The sequence below is a fragment of the Plectropomus leopardus genome, chromosome 12 (genome assembly GCF_008729295.1).
Source record: "Plectropomus leopardus isolate mb chromosome 12, YSFRI_Pleo_2.0, whole genome shotgun sequence".
Classification (NCBI taxonomy): Eukaryota; Metazoa; Chordata; class Actinopteri; order Perciformes; family Serranidae; genus Plectropomus; species Plectropomus leopardus.
In genome coordinates this window covers 15,976,761-16,001,252 of record NC_056474.1, presented here as the reverse complement: position 1 = coordinate 16,001,252, position 24,492 = coordinate 15,976,761, and the positions used below count along the sequence as shown (strand labels likewise).

Here is a 24,492-nt window from a genome sequence, read left to right as displayed (position 1 = left end):
TAAAAGTAGCATTGTGACTTGTTATTGCACTTACTTGATGAAGTCGTGTGCAGAGTTATCTGTCCCTTGCTCCTGCTTAACTGTGGTAGCTGCGTGGACAGAAGTGGGGCCGGGAGCAGTCACCGGGGGAGAAGGACCAGCTGTGACAGCTGTGCTGGCACCTGGCTCAGTCTTCACTGTGGCAGCAGATAGCGACAGCAGAAAAACGTGTGTGAGAGAAAAGTTTGTTTCAATAAATCCACACTTTTAGTTTTAAAGTTGAAGTTTGTCCTAATCCTTCAACACAAGCCTCTTGTACACAGAGATTCCGTTATACTGCCACAAAGAAGATCCGCCATTACATCGGTTTTGCTTTTTTACAATGAACTAAATAACACTGGTATAGAGCCTGATTTACGGTAGAATGCTCAATACTTTTAAAAGTGTCGCTCATAAGAAAGGACACAGTTACGCATCGTTTCTCTACTCACGCTTCAGCGAAAGGCTTTAGTGAAACATAATCTGCACAGGCAACTGTTTAAATGACATAAATAGCCCCGTGTGTTTTTAGCTAATTAACCGTGTATTGATTGTTCAGCTCCCAGTCTGTCTGTGAGCAGCTGATTTCCTTCACTAGCCACTGCCGGCTGGGAAATAAAATCAGTAAATACAAAAGCTGTTGATTTCTTCCCTTGCTGTTGACATGAAAACTATTTTGGGTCAGTGATTGTCTGGTGTCAGTTTAGCCGGCCGCTGGCCTCTAAGCTCGCCAGGAGCTGCTGCTGACAGAAGGCTGCTGCTCCTGTGGACAGAAACGCTGAATGCAGGTAAAAGTGAAGTGGATACACTACCTAATCACACTGTACGACAAAATCTGACGTTGCCCAGAACATTAAAAAATTGTCCAGGTATGCAGATGGAAAAAAGTGTTGAGCAACACTTCCTTTATTGAAAATACGCAACATCTGTCAAGCTCAAAACCCCTCAAAATTGTTGAGCATCCTACAATGAATCAGCTTTAACGCTGCCCTAGTGTGTGATTTCAGAGAGCATTCCAGCATTCTGGAGGCAAAAGATGCGTGATGTGTAACACAACAGTGTCGCCGTCTAGTGTGTGTGTTTTTGTAGGCCTGCCATGTTGGCTGTCACTTTTACACATATGTCGATTCAGCTCCGTTACTACCTCTGCAGCTTGCTTTACAGCAAAACAACTCTGTCCTCACCATTCTCTGTTCTACCTTTTATGGAGAACAGCAAGGTGGAATAATGGTGAAGATTCCCGCTTTAAAGGAGCTATATAAAAGGGGCTGATACTGATTGAGACTATGCACCCATGAACATATATTTAATTTAATTACCTCTAAGGTGACGTTTCGAGCTTTGCACTCTTCATGAAGCTCAAAACGCCCCCTCTGCTGTTAATAAATTAAATATATTTTAATGGGAGAATATTCTAGTCTACTGACTCTGTTTTTCCGTCTTTTGTATGATGTCTTTTCAGGCGCAGTGTGTTCAATGTCTGGATGTGCATGCTTTTGTATATCTTTTTGCATTTGAGAAGAGGAACATAATTTGTTTCTGTAGAAAAACATGTGATCAGTGCCAAAACTCAGTATTTTATAGTCACTATTATAAAAAGATATGGCAGAACAGAATAAAATGGGAGAAATAAAAGAGGGAAAGAATGAGAGAAGAGAGGAGTTGGTGGAGTAGGGATGGACCCCTCTCACCTTGTGCCAGAGGCAGGGCAAGGGAGGGGGATGCCTGTCTGGCAGGACTTGGGGAGGCTCCAGCTCCAGCTGCTCCAGGGGTGATGGAAGAGGAGGAGGAAGGAGTACTGGAGACTGGGCCTTTAGACACGACTATGCACAGAAGAAAACACAGGCACACACACAAAAGATGGATCAATGGCCCATTAAGTAAAAAGGCTTAACAGTCAGATGAAAAATGAGAAGGGAGGAGGATGGTTTACTGCAGAGAGGAGAATTTACAGTTGATGTTTGATCACTGTCTCTAATAAATCTCACAGTGTAGTCATACGTACTGAAAAAATGAACTCCACTCAGGAAGACAAATTTGATAAAGTTGCTGTAGCTACACTCACAAAGCAATCTGAGCGAACATGCTTCATCTCAACATTTGCTTTTCAGAAACTTGTAAAAGATGTGGTGCACCAACAAAGCAATCAATGTCAATGCTGCTTCATGTTTTATTCAAATATTATTGCTACTGCCTTTTATCTACTTCGAGAAGTGATTCACTAAGTACACATTTTTTCTATCTGGAGTGTACTCTTTAGTTTTAAAAAACTCTGTATGAAGGAGATATTGTTGCACTGGCTAAATAAATGTTTCAAAGAGCTGTCTCAGGGATACTTACCTTTCCCAACAGGCATGAGTATGGTCTGCATCCCTCCAGAGCCAGTGCCGACCCCCAGCTGCTTGAGCTGGTTGGCAGGGATGGTCAAGACTGTTTGCTGGGAGCTGGAGCCTCCAGAGTGGATCTTCAGCATACCTGGACAAAACAAACCACATACCAGATAAAGAGCAATCTGTGGCTGAACCTGAGCCGCATGTGTTCATTTTACTTATGCTTGTTAAACCAGGTGATTAATACTGTACTGTATACCTGAGAGAGTAGCACCCGTCTTCCCTCCTCCTGCTGCCATTCCACTGACTATTGAGGCTGCAGTAACCAATGACGTACCGCTGCTTTTGGGCGCACCCACCACAGTCCCTACTCCTGCACCCTTAGACATGCTGACGACGGGCATGTTGGTAATGCCTTTAGCTACCGTTACTACAGCTCCAGGTGAACCAGCAGCACTCTTTGTCATTGTGGCAGAGTTGCCGGCTCCCTTGACCAAGGCTGCCACAGCTGTCTTCGACATGCTGCCTCCAGCAGCAGCACTGGCGCTCTTCGCTGCACTAATTACTGCTGCTTGGTTGGCTGCCACCAGAAGCGAGTGGTGCTGAGAGGCAGACTTCCCGCCATCGGCAGCCTGCACATAACACACAGAAACACAGCTGTCAACCAGGGAGTGAACAGAAACAGTCATTCTGAACTCTATGTTTGTCAGTCAACTTAAAACTGGCCCACACTAAAAGATGTTTTAATTCTTATCAACAACTTATATTGTCGCCCTGTTCATGTTGGATGCTGCTAATTGATCCTGTCATGGCTAGGCCTTACTTGTAAAAGAAATCTAAATCTCAGTGACGTCCTAGTTGAATAGATGTAACATTTCATACATATTAATGATTTGAAAGACCCCACGCAGAATGACATGCAATGATAAGATTAACAGTTTAGTTCCTATAGTGTGTGGAGATAAAAAAATATAGTCAAAACAGTACATCACACACCAACAGATTCCATTCACAACCGACCCCCGACTCTCAAAACCATACATCTCACAGATCTATTGCAATCAAATGTGACTTTACAGTAAACCAACATGGCAGACAACAGGTAGGAAGAACTCACTGTTACTTTTTGCACTACTTTTTACAGAAAATCTTAAAAAAAAATTGAACATGTTTAGCATTTGGGATTTGAAATCAGTGCGTCAAATGTGGACTTCCGAGCAGGTCAGGGCTTTGCTGACCTTTGATGGAAGGAGAGATTCTGACCCAAAATCTGCTTAACTCTCATGTAGTACATGCCCAGAATAAGCAAAAGGACAGCAAAGACTGAAAAGACACTGATTACATTCTTGATGGTTTTAACTAATTAATACTGTTTGTATGACAACATGTGGTAATATGGTGTGTATCATGTTTCCATGTAGAAACTGCAAAGCTTTTCTCTTCTGCAGCTGCATGACAGAATGGATTCAAGATGTGAAAATTATTTACGTGACAAAATAATAGAAAAATACACACTGGTGTTACTTTAGAGTTTTACTTTGTAAGTTAGTTTTTCTTTGCTCAAGTCTAGTCACATTTTTTTCCAGTGCCGTGCAAGTGAGACTTGCCAATCAGGTCACTGGTTTTACGTAATTCTCAAAGACAAAAGAGTCGATGTCTCTCATCCAGAGTCCTCATAATTCAATTAAAAGTCCTGAAAGGGCAGTTTTTCCAAAACAGAAAAAGCAGTGATGAATTCCTCTTTTGTGTTTGCATCAACAGCTTGATAGCAGTGAGTGTTTTTCACTGTTACATACTGTATACATATTTGTTTTTGCTTGTTGGAGCCTCTAGGAAGTCTTTTTGTGTGTTTCCATTTCTCAAGTTAATGAGGCCTGGCCATTGACTCTGAAGCTGTAATCACCAAACACAGACCACTGCTGATGGACTGCTTAGGGCTCTCCACAACCCATCTAAACTTTCCGCTCTCTCCGACAAATACAATATTGACCTTGATACTGTACTGACACTGGGCCACTCCTGTTTTCCATGTATTCATACTGCAGCGACCAACTGCTAGAACATTTAGTTCTCACAGGCACAAGCATAAGTAAGTGTAAGTATAAAAATTGAAAATTCATCAACTTGGACAATTTATTCTGCATAAGCATCTAACTTTAACATGAAAATATATAATCTTCAACACACAAAATGCATTCAAACCAGCTGTTTTTGTAATTGGGTTATATGAAATTAAATATTCTTATCAAACTGGATTTGGTGGAAATTAAACTGGACCAAAAAACAGTTTGTAAGTAATAAAGAAACAGTTCAAATCCACGGCTGTTTAGTTTAGTATGACTGTTAAAAACAAGCAGCTGTCAGGCAGAATAAAACAGATGAATATGAAGACTGTAAAACTCGCCTGTTGTTGACTGACTGCTGCTGCTGCGCTGACAGAACCGGGGGTGGAACTAGCGGCAGTGATGACTCCGCCTGTCATCCTTAATGTGGTCGTCCCCGGTTTGGACAAGTGGCCTGCTGCCGCCGCTGTGACTGTCTTAACTGAGCCATCAGACAACTTCACCTGTGCACCCTGAGAACCACCCACCACCTGTCAGTTATAGAAACCACAAAACAAAATTTAATTAGAGCAACCATTCATTAAAATCCAAAACAGTCTATATGAATAAATCTAAATATAAACTTAATAATTGTGCAAACTGGTTAAGTTGTTACGCAAAGTCAAATTTAATTTCCAGCAGGTCAGTATCATACAGTATGACATACACAGGGTTTGGTTAAGGTTTTAGACAATCCTCCAAAGCTTACCTCCAAAACATACAGTAATCATAACAACTTAATTTCAGTTGACTCATAATGGTCCTTGCTTAAAAAAGGCATCTGAAATGTTTTGCTCCAGAGAAAACTGAGATCAGAGAACTTATCAAATATATTAACAAAGTGCTCTGTCACTGTCCCTTTTATCTTTTATTTTTCACTTTGATGATCCTACCCCAGTATCAGCCATATCTACAAAATATGAAATCAAAAATAAAATTCTCGAAAGGAAAATCTCCTCCTGCTTCCTTTTAACTAGCTAACGCACAAATCACTGCAAAACATAACTCCAGAAAATGTAAACATACACTCTTCTGGTCTAGTTTTTGAAAATCGTTTCATCCGATTTTGCAGGGAATCAGACCTGGGGACGGGCATTAAGAATAACTTTATAGAAATATTCAACCTTGTGGCCGTGTTTGCTTATGTAGGTCTTACAGCGACTATTTTATAAGTAGTTCAAATTCCCTGTACCTGCTTTAAGAGGAAAGAAAACAGATTATTTGTAGTGGTGTGAAGCACTGAGAAAGAGAAGAAAAAATCTATAACTCAGTGAGGAGAGTAATAAGGGCAGCCAGGGGAGCTCAGTAGTGTTGCAAACACCAAACGAGGTCTTCAAGTGTGTCTAAAAACGTACTGTTTTTTTGTCATGGGAGATCCTTAGTGATGTTTACCCCAAAGACAAGCTATGATATTATCAGACTGTGCTTGTAGCTCTTAACTGTATAAAAATGTGGCTGTTAGTGCTTTTGAAACAGTAAAAGGGCAAAAACATAACAGCAGTAAATACAGAAGCTTCCATTAATATCAGATATATTGGAGCGTCAGAACTGCCCTCAGTCTTGTTACCAATACTGACCTGAGCCAGGATAGCCGCCTTCTGTCCAGCTGTCACCCGGATGGCCTGCTGGCTAACGGTTGCTGGAGATGATGCTGCATGCCCTCCTGAACTTGAACCTCCCTGCTTCCCTGAACCCTGTGCTGGCTGGCCGACCAGAAACGTGCCCTGTGGACGAGTAGCGTTAGGGGAGGGGCAGAAATCCAACAACATATTAATTGAATTGATTCAAAGTCAAAGGAATTTTCATGATCTAAATCTAAGTAAAAATAGTAATAAAAAAAAGTAAAAAAAAGTAAAAACAGGAATAAAACAGGGTGCCATGCCATTTTTAGATCAACACTAAAGATTGGATTAACATTTAAGCCATATTATGCTGCACATTACATTTTCATAGTCAGGGTTGGCAAGTAAAGGAATAGAAGTATCAGTGTTACATACTTAAAATACAAAGTAAGAGTGACTGTGTTACATTATAGTTTAAATCTGTGGTATTCTGAACACTATTAATGTCCTGTTAATGTTTTGTCCTGTTTACATGCAGCCGTGCATACTACGATTAAGGTTATGAAGAAGTAGAAGAGCTGGAACCACTTGTTGATTTGTTTCTTTGCATCAAAATAGGATTTTTTCACAGTTTCATACTGGTGGCAGACTTGTTGGACTTTTGTTCACCTTCTTGAAAAGGTCGGTGTTGCAATATTTGTGCATATCCAAAAAGCTGTTGATAGCAAAGTCTTTCACAAAGTTTAAAAGCAGGCGTGTTTCTCCTTCTGATGTGGGATTTTAGGACACAAGTTTGGTATTTTGTAGTGAGATAAAGTGAAGGTCAATCTCCACAAACTGTTCGTAATGTGCATGGCATGATGATTCCAAGCATGCATCTATTACATCAACTGCTTCATCTTTTATACATGCTAATAGCTTACAGAACATTCAGTCAGCCTTCGTTGAAATCAATGCATCACTCTCTTAGCTCTTAACTGGAGAGAGAGAGAGAGAGTGTGTGTGTGTGTGTGTGTGTGTGTGTGTGTGTGTGTGTGTGCACTAGCTCTACAGCCATTTAAAGAGATATACACTATATACTTAAGAACATTTGTGGATACCACACTTAGAAAACACTCTTAACCTTGAATATTCATCACTGATTGCCAACAGCACAGATTCTTTACTTTAAATGTAGGTAGAAACCTCTGCAGACAGCTCCATTATATGCTGCTGGCTAAATGCACAGGCAGCACTGTTCTATAGCTGACTGCAGGATCAATGCTGCTGTAATGAATGTGTCTAATGAAGAACACAGCAGGCTCAACCTGTATACTAATACAAAAATTTCAGATACACTGAGGAAAAGAAATCCCATTTGCAAACTGAGCATGAAAGTCCTGTCATGCCATAAGGGAATAAAATCTGGGTGTTTTTTGAAAATGTGGTGATGAATATTAAATGGATAGTGTGCAAATCACCTTCAGTTTCCTACAGACTTTGATGATGCACTTCAAACTCTGCGCAAACCACGCCAGAACATAAATACTAATGCTCTAATAAACAAAAAGGAGAATCCACAACCACAAGACATCAAAGAGGATTTCTTTCGATGAGATAATCTATGTGTCATAGGTTTGTATTATAGTGTAAATGCATTTCTACCCACCTGTGGGGTCTGTTTAAGGATATAGGACGTGTAGGAGAGGTTGGAAGGTAGATTGCTGGAAGAGGAAGAGGAGGAGGAGGAGGTCTGGGAGCCCCCAGCGCCTGCTGACGAGCTGCTCTGGGACTGCTGACCTAAATTACAGACACAGACACAGACACAGACACACACACACACACACAAAATCAGTCTCAAATCTGATAAACAATCCTGATACTCTTTATCCCAAATTGCAGCTCATCTTTATTAATTTGTGTGGTTTCAAATCGCCAAAAGCATATTTTAAATGATTGTGAAGCAGAGCTATACAGAACAAAGCTGGTTTACTGCTGTGAAATTTGTGATTTAGATAAAATACGGGATGCTGCTTAATCTGTTAAATCTCATTGCAATTTGACAGATAAGTGTGCTGTGTGAGGGATTGTAGCTCGCAGTGCACATTAAATAAACAGCAGAAAGAAACAGATGACTGTGACTGACTCACTGTCCAGAAGGTTGTGTAACAGCCAAAATCTGTAACTGCCACCAGCATGCCTCAAATTGTAGCATCACTTCGGAAGTGGATTTCTTACTTTTGCCAAACTTTATGATGAGCCAAGAGCAATATCATTTTTAATACAGCTGTCTACAGCTTGGGGCACGGCAGAAAAAGTCAGGCCCACAGTCATTTGGTTTGGACACAAACCCCATATACTGAGTCACCTACAGGCTCATGTATTAGTTTCAGTTAGTCACAAACAATTCCCAAAGCTTCAAACTCAAATGACAGAGACACACAAGGAGAACAATATAGGTGACGACACAACTGCTAGAAAACAATGTGTCATTATATCGTGATGCTAAACAATTCTGGGGCTTTCTGCACTCACTTCCACTTTAGTTATCATGTCGGCCAAATTGAAGGAAATGTTTTTTTCTACCTGAAAACACTTTATGAAGTGGAGCCTGTATTATATTTAAGGTCTTGATATCGTGTCAGTGTCCTTAAAAGTACTCAAGTAGTTATTTGCTGGTACAGTGCTTTCACTTTCTCTCACATAAATTTCTCATAAATATGCTCAGTAAAACCTAGACCTCCATGATGGTCCATTTTTTAATGTTTTCTGTCATGTTTTTGTGAAGAGATGCTCGAGTTTTGTGTTCGTTGTTTACATAGTTCACATTTGTTTCCAAACTAATCAGAAAACACTCAGGCCACTCAAGAGTCCTCTTGTGCTGGAAGGTTACCTACTCTGAAACAGGAGCTAAAAAAATTCCTCAAAGTTGTGTTTTAAGACCTACAATCATTCCTGGTTCTTGCTGCATGGACAGAATAAAAAGGCGGCTCTTAGAACTATGGAAACGTTTTTCTGGTCTGCAAATGCCTAAGGCAACTCTTTTACCTAATGTGAAAACCCAGCACTTTCAAGAGCTTGATTGGATTGTTTCAAGTGTATGGCTGGAACCAGTATGAAGAAGGCACAGGTAAATGACTACTAACCCACGCTGAGTTACTGTGCCAACGTCAGAATAAAAAGATTAATATAGAATGTAGCATGTCTCACTTGCACTGGAGGCTCGGAGGATAGCTCCCTGTGGGATGAGAAGCAGCTTGCCCTTCCCTGAGGGGTTCTTACTGTTGGTGGTCAGGTAGAGTTTGGTGCCTGGAGGCAAATTGGCCAGATTGGCCAAGTTGTTGGCTGGCAGCTGAAGAGTAGCCATCACTAAGGACAAGCAGAAAGAAAAAAAAAGTTAACTCTTATGTATACTAAAAATTCTGTTTCCCTGAGTCAGAAATTTTTCTTTTTCCAGAATAATTGGTAACACAAAAGTGAAAGAATATACCGATTTATAATTGTATTTGTTGTATGCAATGTAAATTTGTTATTACATGTGTTGCCTAAAGGCCTTTACACACTGGGGTGTGTTTGTACGCCATATTCACTCGTTGTTTTTGTCATGAGTACTTCCACACAGAGCATAAATATTACACACTATAAAAGCAACATTATTCTTTTTCTGGAGGGAGGTTGACTTTTCTGAGCTTTCACACCACATTTTTTAAGGTCATGTCATGTTATTGGTCGCACATATTTTCAGGTCATTTTCTTGTGATGTTTTTACTAATTTTTTTGCTCAATTTTTGGGCTGTGTCTTGTTAAGTCGCTCATTACCATCTCCTTTTGTTTTTGAAAGAAATCACACCAACTCGCTCAGGTTTCAAAGGATTAAACAAGCGTTGCAACTCGCCGCAAATTCACATTGCTGCCAGAATGAATGGTTTTGTTGTCAAATATTTGCAGGCAAGTATTTCTCATGTTATTTTACACACTACGTCCCGGGCGTGTAAAGGCCTTTAGTGTCGCATGAGCATGTGAATTTGTGAATTCTCACCTCCACTCTTGCCACCTGAACCACCAGACGCCTTGGCAGCAGCCTGCTGACCAGAGATGCCACTGGCTCCACTGACGATGGCTTTAGCAACTCCTTGAGCCAAAACCTGCTTCCCACCCATCACCTTGGAGACAGAGGGGTTGCCCTTGGCGACCAGAATCTGCCCACTGCTGATAGCCACCTGTTTGACCGCAGACTGAAGTGTTGAGCTAACAGGAATGCCTAACATCTACAAACGAAAGAAAATAAGTATTTTTAATGACTGTAACTTTTGGCAACGCATCACTATTACTACATCAATGACTGATGCTCTTCTGTGAAACTATGAGTGAACACATGCAAGAAAGCCTGACCTTGCTAGTTGTGGCCCCTGTTGCCCCTCCTGCCTGTTTCTGGGCCGACATGGAGATCATGTGACCTCCCTTCACTGCGACAAACTGGTGTGCTGCTGTAGCGGCAGGTTGCTGCTGGCTGGTTACTGTGGAAACCATCTGCTGCTGCTGTGTCGAAACTTCCCCTGGCTCCTGCTTGATAATAACCTGCAAAAAAAAGTGAGTGAGAGAGGAACTGTAACAGGACCAACACTCTGCCTTGAAACCACAACAGGTTGTAGATAGCTGTTATAATTTTGCCCTCTAATAAAAAAAGCACATTTTAACAAGTTACGGAATGCAAAGTAGCAAGGAGAGATTTGTTGCCTAAAACAGATTTGAAAATCATCATTATCATTAATTCATCAAGAGGATGTTTTTATATTTCCCATCTGTCCCCATCTGCCCTGGTCTTTAATACCACAGCAGGTGGCAGACAACTGTAGAATCTGAGCCAATCAGACTGCCACTGAGATAAAACTGAAATTTTAAGTGAAATCCAATTTCATCCTTTGTGGATGGTGATAGGATGATGAGCATGTGGGAGTGGGAGGATTTTTCAGCAGGGTATTGACACTGAGTGAAACAGAACCGTGCAATTCTCTCTGCAAAGCTCCCCACACCCCCTCCTATCTTTAGAGTGATGTCCCATTTAAAAAGCTTGCCAAGGCACTCACATCTGCTGAAGATAGCACCGTGGCCTGCTATTAATATCACCCTGCTTTGTTAAAGACACAGATACTACAGGGACAAATACTGCACACTGGTGGGAACAGATAAGTAAAAAGAGATGTTTTCTCTCATAACAATTCATGTTGAAGAGTGACACCATCAGACTCAACTCACCTTCACCCCTGATGAGAGGAAGGTGCCAGTGTGAACTTTGGGGGCTGGAGAGCGAGCGCCCTGAGCAACAGACTGTTTGGCCGTAGGGCTTCCTGTGGAGTAATTTACAGAAACACACACACTATTAAGTCATGGAGGAGATGACCAAGTTGTAAAAACACCCACCAAATACCAAATGTGGATCGATTTTTTGTTACGCAAGTAAATCATGGCTACACTGACAGGTAGATGTTTGTACCAACATGTGAAAAAAATGTCGAGCCCTCCTAGTTCTGAGGCACCGTTTACTGTAAGGGACTTCAACTGATCCCTTGAAATATCACTTGCTGCCGGTCTGCTGCTAGCTGGATTTGAGCCCATACTTATGACGGTGATGAATAAAAAAACACCTTTGCCTCTTAGTGTGAACAAAGACGACAAACTAAATAATGTGTCCCACATTGTCAGCGGTAGTGCATTTGTTCTTACTTTCCACAACAAAAGCTCGTGTTGTAGTCAAGACCACACTAACCGAGACCAAGACTTAAAATCCGGAGTCCACTATGTTCGAGACCTAGACAAGACCGAGTCAAAATGCATATGATTCTGAGACGAGACAGAGACCCTCTAAAAGTGAGTCTTCAATCTTGAGTACTTTAACACTGACAAAAGCCCAAGACATATTGACTGCATCACTGCTTACCAGATGGATTTTACTTTCTTTAAGTTAATATTCAACACATTACTATCTGAATACAATGTACTGAAACTAATGTTCATGTGAAACAAAAAAAAGGCAATTTAAGCTTGTAAACAAATATGCATAGCCTGTAGTTTTTTTCATCTACCAGCCCCCTTTGCCTGGTGAGTCAAAAAGTTTGGACACTGAAGATAACTGTACTGGTGATGGTTTACTGCAGCTCCTGCCATCCTTTCCACAGACATCAAGACCATTGTGTTGTGAGGTGACAGTTGCCTCTCAGGGTTACTCAGCGTGGGCGTTGAAGCCAAGAAACCAAGTTTCGTCCCTTAAAATCTGTTTTAACCCAGGATTGGTGAATCAGCCACAACACCCACATCATCCCGCTTGATAAAACCTCACTTACTGGCACTCCAACTTTACTGCCAGATCTGGTTGAGCTTTTGCATTTGTGGAGGAAGAGTGGGAGTGGCTGAGTGGGTGAGAAAGAATGAGCAATCTCGGGGAAAGAGCTCCCAAGTGGAATATGAACTGACGCTGCTGATGTGAGGAAGTAAATGCAATAGCCTTGGTGATGTAAGATGACTCTGCTCCATGATGGGGTGACGCACACATCAAGTGCACAATCTCTTAACCTGTCAGTGCACTCATCTTCGCGGATAATTGCACACCTTGTTCACAAGGAAATACGCACACAAACACACACAAAACTTGACTTGAGCGTGGGGTCTCATCCAACTAATCTGGCCATTAAACAAAGCAGCTCAGTCACCATGGTAACTTCTCATCCCGTAAGCATCCTGCTGGCTCACCACACGTCATACTGTATGATTGCAAAAAGGGAAGAAAAGACAGACACGGGAACAGATACAAAGAAAAAAAATAGAAGAGAGGAAGAAGAGCTGGATAAAGCGATAGGGGGTGAAAGAGGACAAGCAACAAAAAGTACCAAAATAAAGACAGAGAAATTCAGGGAGAGTAAGGAAGTTCATCATTTGTTCTGCTACAGAGTGCATTTCTCACAGCCATTTTTATATTCTATGTGGGCGGCTCAGACACCGCTTCTCATTTTCGCTGCAGGTCCACTTCCGATTTCAAGCAGCACTTTGACACTGAGTAGGAGATGTGTACCTGTGGAGGCGGCAGATGAAGAAGCCATGCCGATCACCTGGCCGGGCTTGTCAACAATGATGTAAGGGTTGTTGAGGACTGATGAAGAGCTCTGCTTGCTGTGGACAGGGGTGGAGGTGGTGGGTGTTCGAGGCAGCGGGGAGTGGCTCGGGGTTGAGATGGGAGACCCTGCGGGGGAGAAAGTACACAGGCTGTTTGACAAATAATTGGGATACGTTAACAAATATCTTTGAAGATGTAAATTACAAGGGCTGTAAACTTCTGGTCAATTGGTTGATCTCTTATCCAACCAAATTTTCATTGGTCAGACAATCGCGGGTGTAATGTCTGTCTGTCTGTAATAAGGCCATGTACCCGCCAAAAATAGGCAGTTGTTGTTTAGTACTTGTATTTGTCCTATATGACGGTTGGTCTCACCCCTTCTCCACTGTGACTGTGGAAAAGTGTTACAGTGCACAGTTTATTTTTAGGTTGGATTAAATTAGAGATCACATTTATTTTTCAGTCATGGCCTGAACAGAGTTTACTTTCCATAAGTGTTAATGCTAAGCTCCATGGCACACCTTCCCCATCAACCATTCAATTGGTTGAAAAGTAGGTATAATTTTAGTCAACCATCATTTTCTTTGGTTAGTTAGTTACAGCCCTATATATCACATCTATTCTTTCCCTCCTGGTGGCTGTTGTGCCAGCAGCCTACCAGTAATGTCACTCACACTACTGCTGTTTAAGTTGGCACTAAATGAATTTCTGGCAAATTACATTAAACTATCTGTGATGCAGATTTAAAGAAGTCAAATGAGGTAGAAACATTTTTTTAAATTTTCTGCAGAGACCATTTCTACAATTTTTGCTGAGAACAGCAAATGCGTGCCCGGAGGAACTCATGAGAAAATCCTGTTCCCCCCTGAGCAGCAGAGCACATTCCTAACAATGCCTGCATTTTAAATAATTAGACCAAGAGGAGAATGGACATCAATACCAGAGAGCAAAGTGTGCAAAATACACAAGACAAAACAATAGTGTGAATATATGATCTCTGACAAAGGTTAATATCAAGATATCCAGTTATGTGTTTGCTCTCAGCATTCGTTAGAGGTGTACTGTAATGCAGGTATATATTAGCTGCATTACGGTAAATCTGAAATAAAAGAGCTGTCTAGAAATTTTTCAAAGTGTTAAGGAACATGCAAAAACTATGAAATATTTTTTTAGAAACACTGTCCAATTGCCACTAGGAGGAGACATTTACCTGAAACAATTTTACAGCTCATGGTGATTGGTTGGAAGGATTTCCCGGGAGACTCAGCAGGGCTTGGCGGCTGTCCTTGTGGGACAATCTTACAGCTTGCTGTTATGGGCTGGAAGGCCGAGTTGCCATGGGAACCCAATGTGATCCTGTCGCCAGCTTTGGGTCGGGTTGGGGTGCGTTCACCGGCAGTGAGGCTGGAGCTATGGCCACCTGCAGACCTCCCCATCTCTGCTTTGATGAAACCTAATCAGAAATGGGAGAGGGTCTTTGACTTATTCTCCCTTTCAACCTCACCTGGAGTTAAGATACTCATTCTGTGAACAAGTTGCAGATGTATTGATAAAAAGTATTCGGTACAAGAGAGACTCTGACAGCACTGTAACCCGGTCTGGTTTGGTTTGACTAAAATCAGCAAGACTGATGGGATCAAAGACTTTTAGGGTAAAACAAACTCCTGTCACTCTGCTACAGCTCATAAAAAGGCAACTTGACTCGAAAACTCAAAAAATCTTCAACTTTGTTACTGAAAAAAACCCTGCAAACTGTATTTCATAGAAAATTGATTTTAAATACATTATACATTACATTAAAGCCCCCCTACAATGTACTATATAAATTACGATAGATTACTTGAATGATCACACTGGTATGATCATATGCATCAGACAGTTAATTTTAACAGTTATGCTGTTTTAAGAAAAAATAAAAATAATAATAAATCAAGATATATATTGCATCTCTCGAACATATAGAGATATTACTTGTAAGTAATATTGCCTAGCCCTGATGAGAACCCTGCTTATCATTAAATAAATATTAGTATACTGTAACAGAGAAAGCGGGGGGGGGGGGGGGGGGGGGGGGGGGGGGGGGGGACTTGGGTATAGAGAATGTTTCATAAAAATCATGTTGTCTACTTAAGTCCAATATACACTCACAGCGAGGTGGCGTACATTAAGGCCTCTAATCAAAAGTTATGGTCACAGTTCAGTTTCTCACAAAACTGAATTGACAAATGTGTTCATTGAATAACATTAGCAGAGACAACAACTGGAGAACAGTATTTCAAATTTCAGACATTTTCCAAGAATTACATGACTGTGGGAACCCTATAAATGGGGACCCACTGGTAAAAACATTGCAAGACAGTGTTACTTATGGTAAAAAAAACTCCAATGGTGACCTTTAATTTCAAAAGTGTAAATATGCTTTTTGATAATCAATCGAAATTTGTGTGCATACCTTTGTCTACACTGGAATCATGTGAGATGGGGGAACTGGAGCGTCCATAACTTTGGGCCAGGGAGGAAGCCAACGTGGGGCTGGCTGCTTTGTGAGTCACCTTGGAGGAAGAGGGCTGAGGGATATAGTCCTCCCCAAGAGAGTTCCTATGGAGCTCTACATCAACCACCTGGAACAAATATAGCTCATCGTCAGAGTAAAGGTCTGAGAAAAAAAAAAAGTTACTGCACATGAACATTTATAACTTACAGTTTCTGCCCCGAGTGTCTGGAGCCCCGTGTATGTTCTGTCCAGCTGTAGGAAAAAAACAGAGAGGACAAAATAAAGATTTTTATTTTAAGTTCTCTGACAACAATATATATCAAAACATAACTAAACTCTGAATCATATGTTGTTTACGTTTATTAAAACGTGTCCAGACTAGGCACAGTCGGTATCACAGTAGAACAATATACAAGGGTATTAAGAAATTCTGACGGTGTGATTGTAATGGCGTCATAAATACGGACCCTCGTCTTTCTATTAATTTATACTAGAGAGGCTGTATTGAGGATGTTAAGCCCAGGCCACACCACATGCATGAGCAGTGTGTGTTCACAGCGTCTTTTGTTGTGGCCCTGCTGCAGAGCTGCCTACTGTTACAATTATTGTATTTCCACAATTAAAAGCCAATACTCCACTCATTTATGAAGCTGTGCAAGCTACTGCATTGTCAGCAACATGGTTCTGCTAATGTTTCACCGTGAAAGGCCTTGTGTCGACAACTGAAGGGATTCTGTCAATAGAGATATTGTCAGAGGGCTTTTATTTTGATACAGAAACAGAAAAAATTGAGTAAAACATACATCTGCATTTCCTCAAGTCTGTGACAGACTGAGACATTGAAACTGTGATAAAAGGTGGTATAGAATCAGTATAATTATACCATGCCAACTTTATTTATAAAGCACTTTAAAACAACCACAGTGGGCCAAAGTGCTGATTAATTATTATGACTAATTATCTGAAGACAATTTTCACTGTCTATTTTTGCTGAAAACACGCACCTCAAAAATGACGAGACTCTGTTTTCTATGTGCTGCAGCTGTTCAACACTGCTCACACTGTCAGTGTGGCTGCTCTAATGTGATGACATGGGCGCCAAAAATAAAAACAACAGATTTCGCCACGAGAGAAACATGATTTTAGAAGGTTTATGGTGGTGTTTCTCTATTTAAAAAGGAAAATGGGTGTAAGAATATTACCATTTATTGACATCTTGTAAGTGTATTTGTGTATTGGCAAGACAGCCTGCAGAATGTACAAAAATCGCTGTCATATACGCTATACCCCGGTAATATTCCAGGAGGGTATGAAGGTTTGAGAAAAATAGATTCCATCCAAGCCTATTTCAGACCAATTAAGTAGGGCAAGTTCATAACTTAAGAGTGACAATGGAAGATTGTCAGTGCTTAATTTGCATTTTACCACTAGAAGTACAGAAGTCCAACACAAAGGACATCAGAAACACACCGGGACATCTATAAGAGGCTCAGTTAAAACTGTGACTTATGATGTGGTCCATGATGTGGTCTGACCTTAAGCTGGTGGATGATGTCAATGCGTTTGTTGCGAGGGTCTTTGAAGTGGATCTGGATCCTCACAGGAAACTCGCCCCAACCACGACGTGTCAAATGAAAGGGAGGCTCACTGAGAACAAACACATTCAAAAAGCTTTATGTAAAGTCATCAAAATAGAAATCTGGAGGGGAAAAAATACAGAGGATGCAGCACAATAACTTTGTTAAAAAAAAAAGGAAGATGGGAAAAAATGAGGCTCTAACTCTGGTCTTTGACTAAGACCGAGTTAATAATCTTTTAAAATCAATGACTTTAAGGTCTCTCATCTTCACCCCGTTTGAAGCTTGAGTTTCTCATCCTCCCCAAACAACAGAAACTGATCTGACAGCCTGCACTTGCAAGGGCGTGTGTGTGCATGCATACTCTGTGTCTACTCAAGAATACCCAATGGGTGATGCATTTTTGTTTTTTCTACTTTCATTCATCCCTTCATCTACATTCAGGCTGTGTGGAGAGTCAGCAGAGAGCACTGGGCCTGTGTTGGGTTCACTGGGAATGAAGACTTGAGTCAGTCAGAAAAGGCTTATGAGCGGCTGCTACAGCAACGTGAGTGCCTTGTCAGCTGAAACAGCCTGGAGGCTACAGCTCAGGATAAGGATTGCTGACTGATGAAAGAGATCATTTATTCAGAAGCCACAGGCAAACTTAAATCCTTTGCCACTTTTAGAGGATAAAAACTTAACTGAGACATCTTAATCAAAGAACTTGAGGGCAAAAGTTCTGCTCCTTCTAGATAACTCCTCCTGAATGAGTCTATAAACCAATGTCCTGCATAAAGACCTGCGCACACTCACACGCATACACGCACAGACACACCTACACATCCACACACATGCTTACATAGATTTTTTTTATACATTACACATTTACATTTTTTTAATTTGAATGACTTTGAATAACTGTTGTTATTGTAATTGACACACACACACACACACACACACACACACACAGCCCACTTGTTTTTTTCCCTCTCCCAGCACTGTAGTTTGTTTTGTCATTTTGTGCACTTTAAATTGTGCAAAAAGGCAAAAAACTAAACTAAACTGCACAAAACTAATCCATACACCTCAGTGCTTTGGGCTATGGCAAACACGCATGTTTTTTTGGGTGACTACACATATAGGTGTGCCCACTATTAGTCATGTAAATGTTTACTTCTAGTCTGACTCACTGTGTGCTAAGTGATGCTACAGACTCCACCTAATAATGTGTGTTTACATTCTGCATAATGATTATGTCTTTTCTTATTTGCATAAATACTAACCATCAGCAAGATTTAGCTAGAGTAAATATCACTGAGACACAAATATTGTTTTTTTTACTTCCAGCTATGATTGAGGGGGACTGTGCAGGATGTTGTCTAACAAATATCCACAAGAGGGCACTGTTTATCAACAGACAGTTCTAACTGCTGCTGCGTGTGAGTTACACAATGTGATCAGCAGACTGTTTTTACACTCGGAGGTGGATCTGAATTAATGTCAGTTGATGATAAAGACAGCCTTTTACGCATCCAGGCGCTACGTTCTTGAAATTAATAACAAAATGTATTTTATATTTTTCAGTATTTTGTCAAATTGCCATGAATATTGCTATCTCAAAAAAAAAACCCTTAAATATTGTGATATCATTATATGGCCGTATCACTTACCCCTTATGATAACACACACTCATATGAGTCAGATCTGGGCAGTGCTTTCACACATGTAGCGCACAAAAGGAGACTGTCCATTAAGAAGTGTTTTCTCCTGCTGGAAATTCTGTTAGGTTTGGGGTGAGAGGTGGCGCCTGGGTAGAGCGTGCAGGAAGCAGGACATGACGCAGACTACACCATGGTCATGTAGCCAGTTTGTAATTTGGTCATAAACAACAGGATCTTTTGCCATTCCCTAAATTTGTCTGACATTTTGGCTTTGACCCAACAACAGTTTCCAAATCTCATCATCTCTCCAGTTTTACCCCTTTTTCACCAACATGGAACTGGTTCTGTTCCAGTTCCTGTGCTTAATTAGGTCTCAGCTAAAACCAAAAAGTAGCAGTTTTCCTTTGACCTGAAGCTCAAATCGTGACATCATAGTGGGCGTGTCATATTCTACAGATTGGAAAGAGAGGGTGGAGTAAGCAACAAGTGAAGTGAAAAATCATCTGAGAAAAGAGTTTTCAGTGGTCTTATTAATTGTTAGTTTGTGCTTGTTCTGCAAAAACAAAAATATGTAATAACAGAACAAAGTTCGCTGGTATTCAGTGTAATCCAGGATTTTCTGTTGATGACACATCCATGATTACGCTGCAAGACTGGTGGAAACGCTGGCTGGTTCGCTAAATAGCAGCAAGGTTCCAAGAATCCTGAACGAAGCTGGTTCAAGAAGCAGAGCTAATTTGGTGGAAAAGGGGTATTAGACATTTTTGTTGCCATCCTCAAGTAAATGACCATTCCTCGTCATCATCAGATGTTTGTTTTTCCGGTTTCGTGTGAGCCTGTTGATAGAAACGTGATCAACGTGCCCACTTACTGTGGATTTTCCGGACAATTACCTGCTCTACTTACACAAGGGCTTAATTGGAGATTACACAGACTTTGTACTTTAGAGCTGGTAGGGGGAAGTCTATTTAATGTCTGATCCTACTGATTTGGACTTTTGCGTTTTCACGTACAACTTCTCCGGTAAATGTCCGGATAGTTTCAGGTTTGCAGTGCATGTGTAAAAAGGCCTTTTGTCTGTCTCAAATATAAAGAGAAAATGACACACACAAACCTGACTTCCACAAGGTCATTGGGTTTGTAGCTTGGATGCAAGAAGAACCAGACTTTCTTCACAAAGTGGTCGATACTTGGTTCCCTCCTGGAGCCCCTGACGTACACCATCCACTTATGGGTAGACTGGTCATTTTCTTCCCGCTTATCTGGGGGAATGTACCTGCGAGGGGGAGAAAAAGAGTTAAAACAACCAGAAGGAATAAAGAATTCACGGTGGTAAAAGTAAAAGATAATGTAGATAGGTAAGCACAGAGGAATCAGGGAAGACAGACAGCATGCATCACGAGCAAAAGTTCAACGTAAAGCACATAAATTACGAGACATACATCTTTCATGAATATTTCATATATAAAATTTCAAGACAGCATTACAAATAACCTGTCAGAAAATGCATATAACAACACATTAGTAAAGAGTCTGGATCATTTTCAATGAATCCAATCCCATGTATCCTTTATTCACTGTCTATGACTGATGTGTTAAGTTTAAGCCTTCTTATTATGTTACATGAACTTAAGCACATATCAAATGACTTTCCCATGCAGCCCTCTGAGACATTTGGCGTGCATGAGAAACATTGGCTTTGTCGATCAAACTCCCCTGAAATAACATGTGCTTTGCATCACACTGAAACAGTGATCATGAGGAATGTCATTTATCTAGATGAATTCAGGCCCAGGGGGAAATACATGAACGAATAAAAAGGTATTTTCAAACTGCAACATGTTCAGGCTTGTAGGAAAAACTAAATTATGGCTCAGATCCTCAGTTCACACAGTCATGCAAAAACAACACAATTCAATAAAGATGTTAGTTCAGCAACACACGTGCAAAACTGTTGAGTGAGAGACGTTTTTATCAAAACAACACCCCCTCAAAAGGCAAATTACATCTAACGTTCTACAGTCACATATCATACGTAAACACATTTATCTGTGAGCCTCTCCGTCAAGTCTGATCAACTTCAGCCAAAACACACAAGCACATTTTTGAGTTTTTAGTTATTTTCTGTGCTGTGCCTATAATTCAAAGAATATTTGATGCTTCAAACCATTAAGTGGTGATGTTTAAATTACTCTCCAATTTACAACAACACTTCAAGGTGTCTACCTGCCCAAGCTGAAGTCGATTGATGGCTTATAATTCATTCATAGGTTTCACATATTCTCAGACTTTGCTTAGTGATGTCAGTATATATCTATGACTACCGACAACTGTTTGTTATAAACAGTTTGAAGAATATTAAAGAATTTTAACAGACTGACAAAATACCATATCTAAGGTTTTCAAAGAGAAATTTATTAAAATATAAAGTTGATGATTTTATGCTTGTGGTTTTCAAACTTTCTGACTTGTGACCCATCAAACTGAAGGAACGTCTATTTGTGATCTGAAACCTATTCCACAGTTCACATAAAAGAAGTTAAAATTGAAGAACAAATTAAGTGAAATATAGTTTTTTTCTTCTATCACAGTAAAAAAAATTTTAAATTTTTTTCTGGTATATCTTTGATTTTGTATTTAAAACCTGTACATTTTTTCTTCTTCTTTGACACATGCCTATTTTTGCACTTTTGTATATTTTATATTTTGTATATATTGATATTTTATATATTTTTTCTGTACACACGGCTGCTGTGACAAGTTAATTTCCCACAAGTGGGATAAATAAACGTGTCTAAGTCTAAGTCTAAGTCTAAAAGTCTTATGACTTTCTAAGAGGCTCCTAACCTCTAAACTTCTGCTCAACAACATAGAAAGTCACAAAGATGACTTGAGTGATTTAAACCTTTGCTTAGTTTGGTTACGTACCTGGACACGTTCCCGACTACGATTGTCTTTTTCGCATAGAGTCTAGAGGCTTCATTTCCAATACTGTGGTAGGTCACCCTCTGCTCTGCTCCTAAAGACACCGGCACGCCAAATGTGTCCTACGACAAAAAAATGATGGAGAACAATACAGTCTTAATAAAAGATTTTGAAAAAGCAAGATTAAAGCCAACAACACTTGGCATTCATCAAGTAACTAATAACCATCATGTTTGTCAGTTGAACTCACCTTGCCTGTATTGCGCCCTGGTCTGCGCTCCTGCCTGCTGCCGTCCTCTCGCAATGCTCCCTCTCCATCCCTCTCAGCTCCTTCTCCTTGTTGTGAGAGGGACTCGGACTCAGAGTGGGCCAGAGACGGAGTCTCAGAGCCCTGGTTGAGAGGGGACGAGGACCGGGATGGGGACTCCAGGAACCGGCGGATGGCTGGATGGTTCAACACGGCAGGGTCACTCTTAGAAGCATGCTAGGATGCAGAGGAAAAGGTTGTTGATGCTACCGTCAGGGTTAAAACACATTTTTACCAATAAATGTTTATGAATTTTTCATTGCCTTTGGGGAGTAAAAACATCAGTAATATGAGTTGATCCAGGCAGCAGCAGCCTGGCACTTTAAGTTAGTTTTTTTTTTTTAGAATTGCTGCTAACGCTGCCTCTCCCATATTTGATATGTCACAAGTTTAACTACACAGCCAGCATATTACACATCCCGGGTTGTAGTCTTTCTTATTCCATACCTTAAACTTGTCAAGTGAAGCCAATCATAAATAAATTGGAATTTCTTTCTGGCATGATTCAAAGCATCAAGATTTTCAAAAAACTTAATTGTCTATCATATAGTGACAGAAAATTGCCTTCTGTTAGGGAATCAGACAACATGGAGAAAAAAAAGCATTCACACCCATAAGACTCACATTAAAGAGCACAACAGTTCCATAGATCAATAAAACATGTAAAAAGCACATTAAAAAAAGCTAGGTGATCTTAGCTGCATGTTTGATGCATTGCATCAATTTCCATCTGGACGAAGCAGAAGCTACATCTCAGGTGAGAGTCTTAGGTAACTCACGCACAACAAAACATCATGTGACATGACTGACCTGCCCAAACATTAACACCACACAGTATTCATATACTCATATACTATTTAGATATTTATGATTTTATTATGCAAATTTACACTACTTTACCAAAACTTGCTGAATTTATTTATTTTTCCAAAAGTTTTTTCAGGCCCAGACATTGCTACTTAAATTTACATAGGAACAATGCACTGCACTGTACCAGGGCTTTAATGCAGCTGACAGCTGTCTGAGCATAAATGTGTGTGAATTTACCTCTGAGAGCTTTGTTACTCCAGCATTGGCATAGTAATTGGCCACTATGCATGCCCTTAGCTTGTCCATCATCCTCCTGGCTTCATTGAGTCGCTGCAAGATAATGGGAAAACAATTAACCAAAATGTTGTTTTCTACTGTGAATATACATCATTTTTCTGTATCAGCAGTTTTTTCTGCATTACTGATGCAAAAATGTAAAAGATGTCATAATGAAATGAAAAAAATAGACTTTTCCAGTCTCATCCACATACCTGACTTATCACATCTATTTCGTGTTCTTTGTTCTTCATCTCCAAAGAAAACTGCTCTCTGATGATGGTTTCGATCTTCTGTACAGCTGCTTCTCGGGCTGAAAAGGCAGAAGGAACAGAAATCAGAGCACTGAAGAGTGCAGTTACTTGTTAGCTGTCACAACATGTAAAGCAGGTGTCCAAGGGTTCATAACATAAACTCACCACTGTGTTCAGCCGCTTTGTTTCTCTTACTATTTTGGACCAGCGAAATGTCATCATAATCCGGATCATTGCCCTCTATTTTCCTTTTGATTCCCGACATGGCTACCTGCAAATGAAGAAATGATTGGAAAAATTCAAAACAGCTAACGTTAGCTAGTCACATTCATGCTCCCATGCTCAGTTGTGATGGTACTTAGCATCGTATTAGCCGGCTAGCAGAGAAGCTAATGCCCAAAGCTAACTTTAGCACTAGCTAGCTACATATGCTAATATAGGTTAGCAAACCGTCTACACCTACCGCTGTTTTAAACAATGCCCCTACTATTCGACAAAACCAGTGCCTTCAATTAAATTATTTTTTACAAAATGCTAAATATTACACCACCAGACTGTTTACCAAGAACTCTTTTTAGAGAAATCCGAGTCTGTCTTCGTGTAGCCGGCAGCTCTGGACCGTTAGCAACCGCTACCCGTGTTTGCTATGTTAGCTAACGTTAGCACACATTTGTAGCCACCGATTCAATCCGTTTGAAATGCAAACTTACTGGAGTTCCCTGTGCTGTGGAGCAACGTTTCTCTGTGAGACGTGTGTTTTAATTCAGTGAGAGCATACCCTTTGCGTTGTGCTATGATTATCTGACACACTTGTGTTTAGTGAATTGCTAAATCTCGAGGTGGACTAGTAAGCTAGGTGGTGGAGGGTTAGCCGTGCACTTCACCAAAACAGGCAGCAGGGACCACTATTCTACAAAACAGGTGATGCCACCAAAGAGCAACACTGAATAATATGAATTTTTATCTTTATGTTGTATTGTTAACTGGAGTAAGGATGTGTGATGATTTTTTTAAAAAACGTTTTACATGCATTTGGTGTTTACTGCTCTGAAAGTTCATCAGTAAAAAAGATGTCATCATACACAAGAACTCTTCAGGTATTTTACT

At 40.5% G+C, this 24,492-nt stretch overlaps 1 protein-coding gene across 3 annotated transcripts in view; it reads right to left on the bottom strand.

The window, feature by feature from the left end:
* Positions 1-24,241, bottom strand: part of yeats2 (YEATS domain containing 2) — a 30,576-nt gene extending 6,335 nt beyond the window's left edge. Inside the window, exons 1-23 of one of the 3 annotated variants that reach the window (XM_042497844.1) lie at positions 24,096-24,241; positions 23,551-23,656; positions 23,347-23,444; positions 23,093-23,185; positions 21,989-22,222; positions 21,742-21,860; positions 19,928-20,089; positions 17,129-17,240; positions 15,801-15,845; positions 15,552-15,720; positions 14,310-14,552; positions 13,058-13,225; positions 11,248-11,339; positions 10,384-10,569; positions 10,031-10,259; positions 9,202-9,360; positions 7,661-7,791; positions 6,028-6,174; positions 4,753-4,941; positions 2,608-2,980; positions 2,359-2,493; positions 1,710-1,841; positions 35-176 (exon numbers count right to left, since the gene is read on the bottom strand). In XM_042497844.1, coding sequence (XP_042353778.1) covers positions 35-176; positions 1,710-1,841; positions 2,359-2,493; positions 2,608-2,980; positions 4,753-4,941; positions 6,028-6,174; positions 7,661-7,791; positions 9,202-9,360; positions 10,031-10,259; positions 10,384-10,569; positions 11,248-11,339; positions 13,058-13,225; positions 14,310-14,552; positions 15,552-15,720; positions 15,801-15,845; positions 17,129-17,240; positions 19,928-20,089; positions 21,742-21,860; positions 21,989-22,222; positions 23,093-23,185; positions 23,347-23,444; positions 23,551-23,650 — 3,458 coding nt within the window. In that variant the 5' untranslated portion in view covers positions 23,651-23,656; positions 24,096-24,241. Of the gene's footprint in view, positions 1-34; positions 177-1,709; positions 1,842-2,358; positions 2,494-2,607; positions 2,981-4,752; positions 4,942-6,027; positions 6,175-7,660; positions 7,792-9,201; positions 9,361-10,030; positions 10,260-10,383; positions 10,570-11,247; positions 11,340-13,057; positions 13,226-14,309; positions 14,553-15,551; positions 15,721-15,800; positions 15,846-17,128; positions 17,241-19,927; positions 20,090-21,741; positions 21,861-21,988; positions 22,223-23,092; positions 23,186-23,346; positions 23,445-23,550; positions 23,657-23,947; positions 23,998-24,095 lie in introns of those variants that run through there. The other 2 variants (XM_042497845.1, XM_042497846.1) reach the window with 2 other exon arrangements.
* Positions 24,242-24,492: the final 251 nt, after the last annotated feature.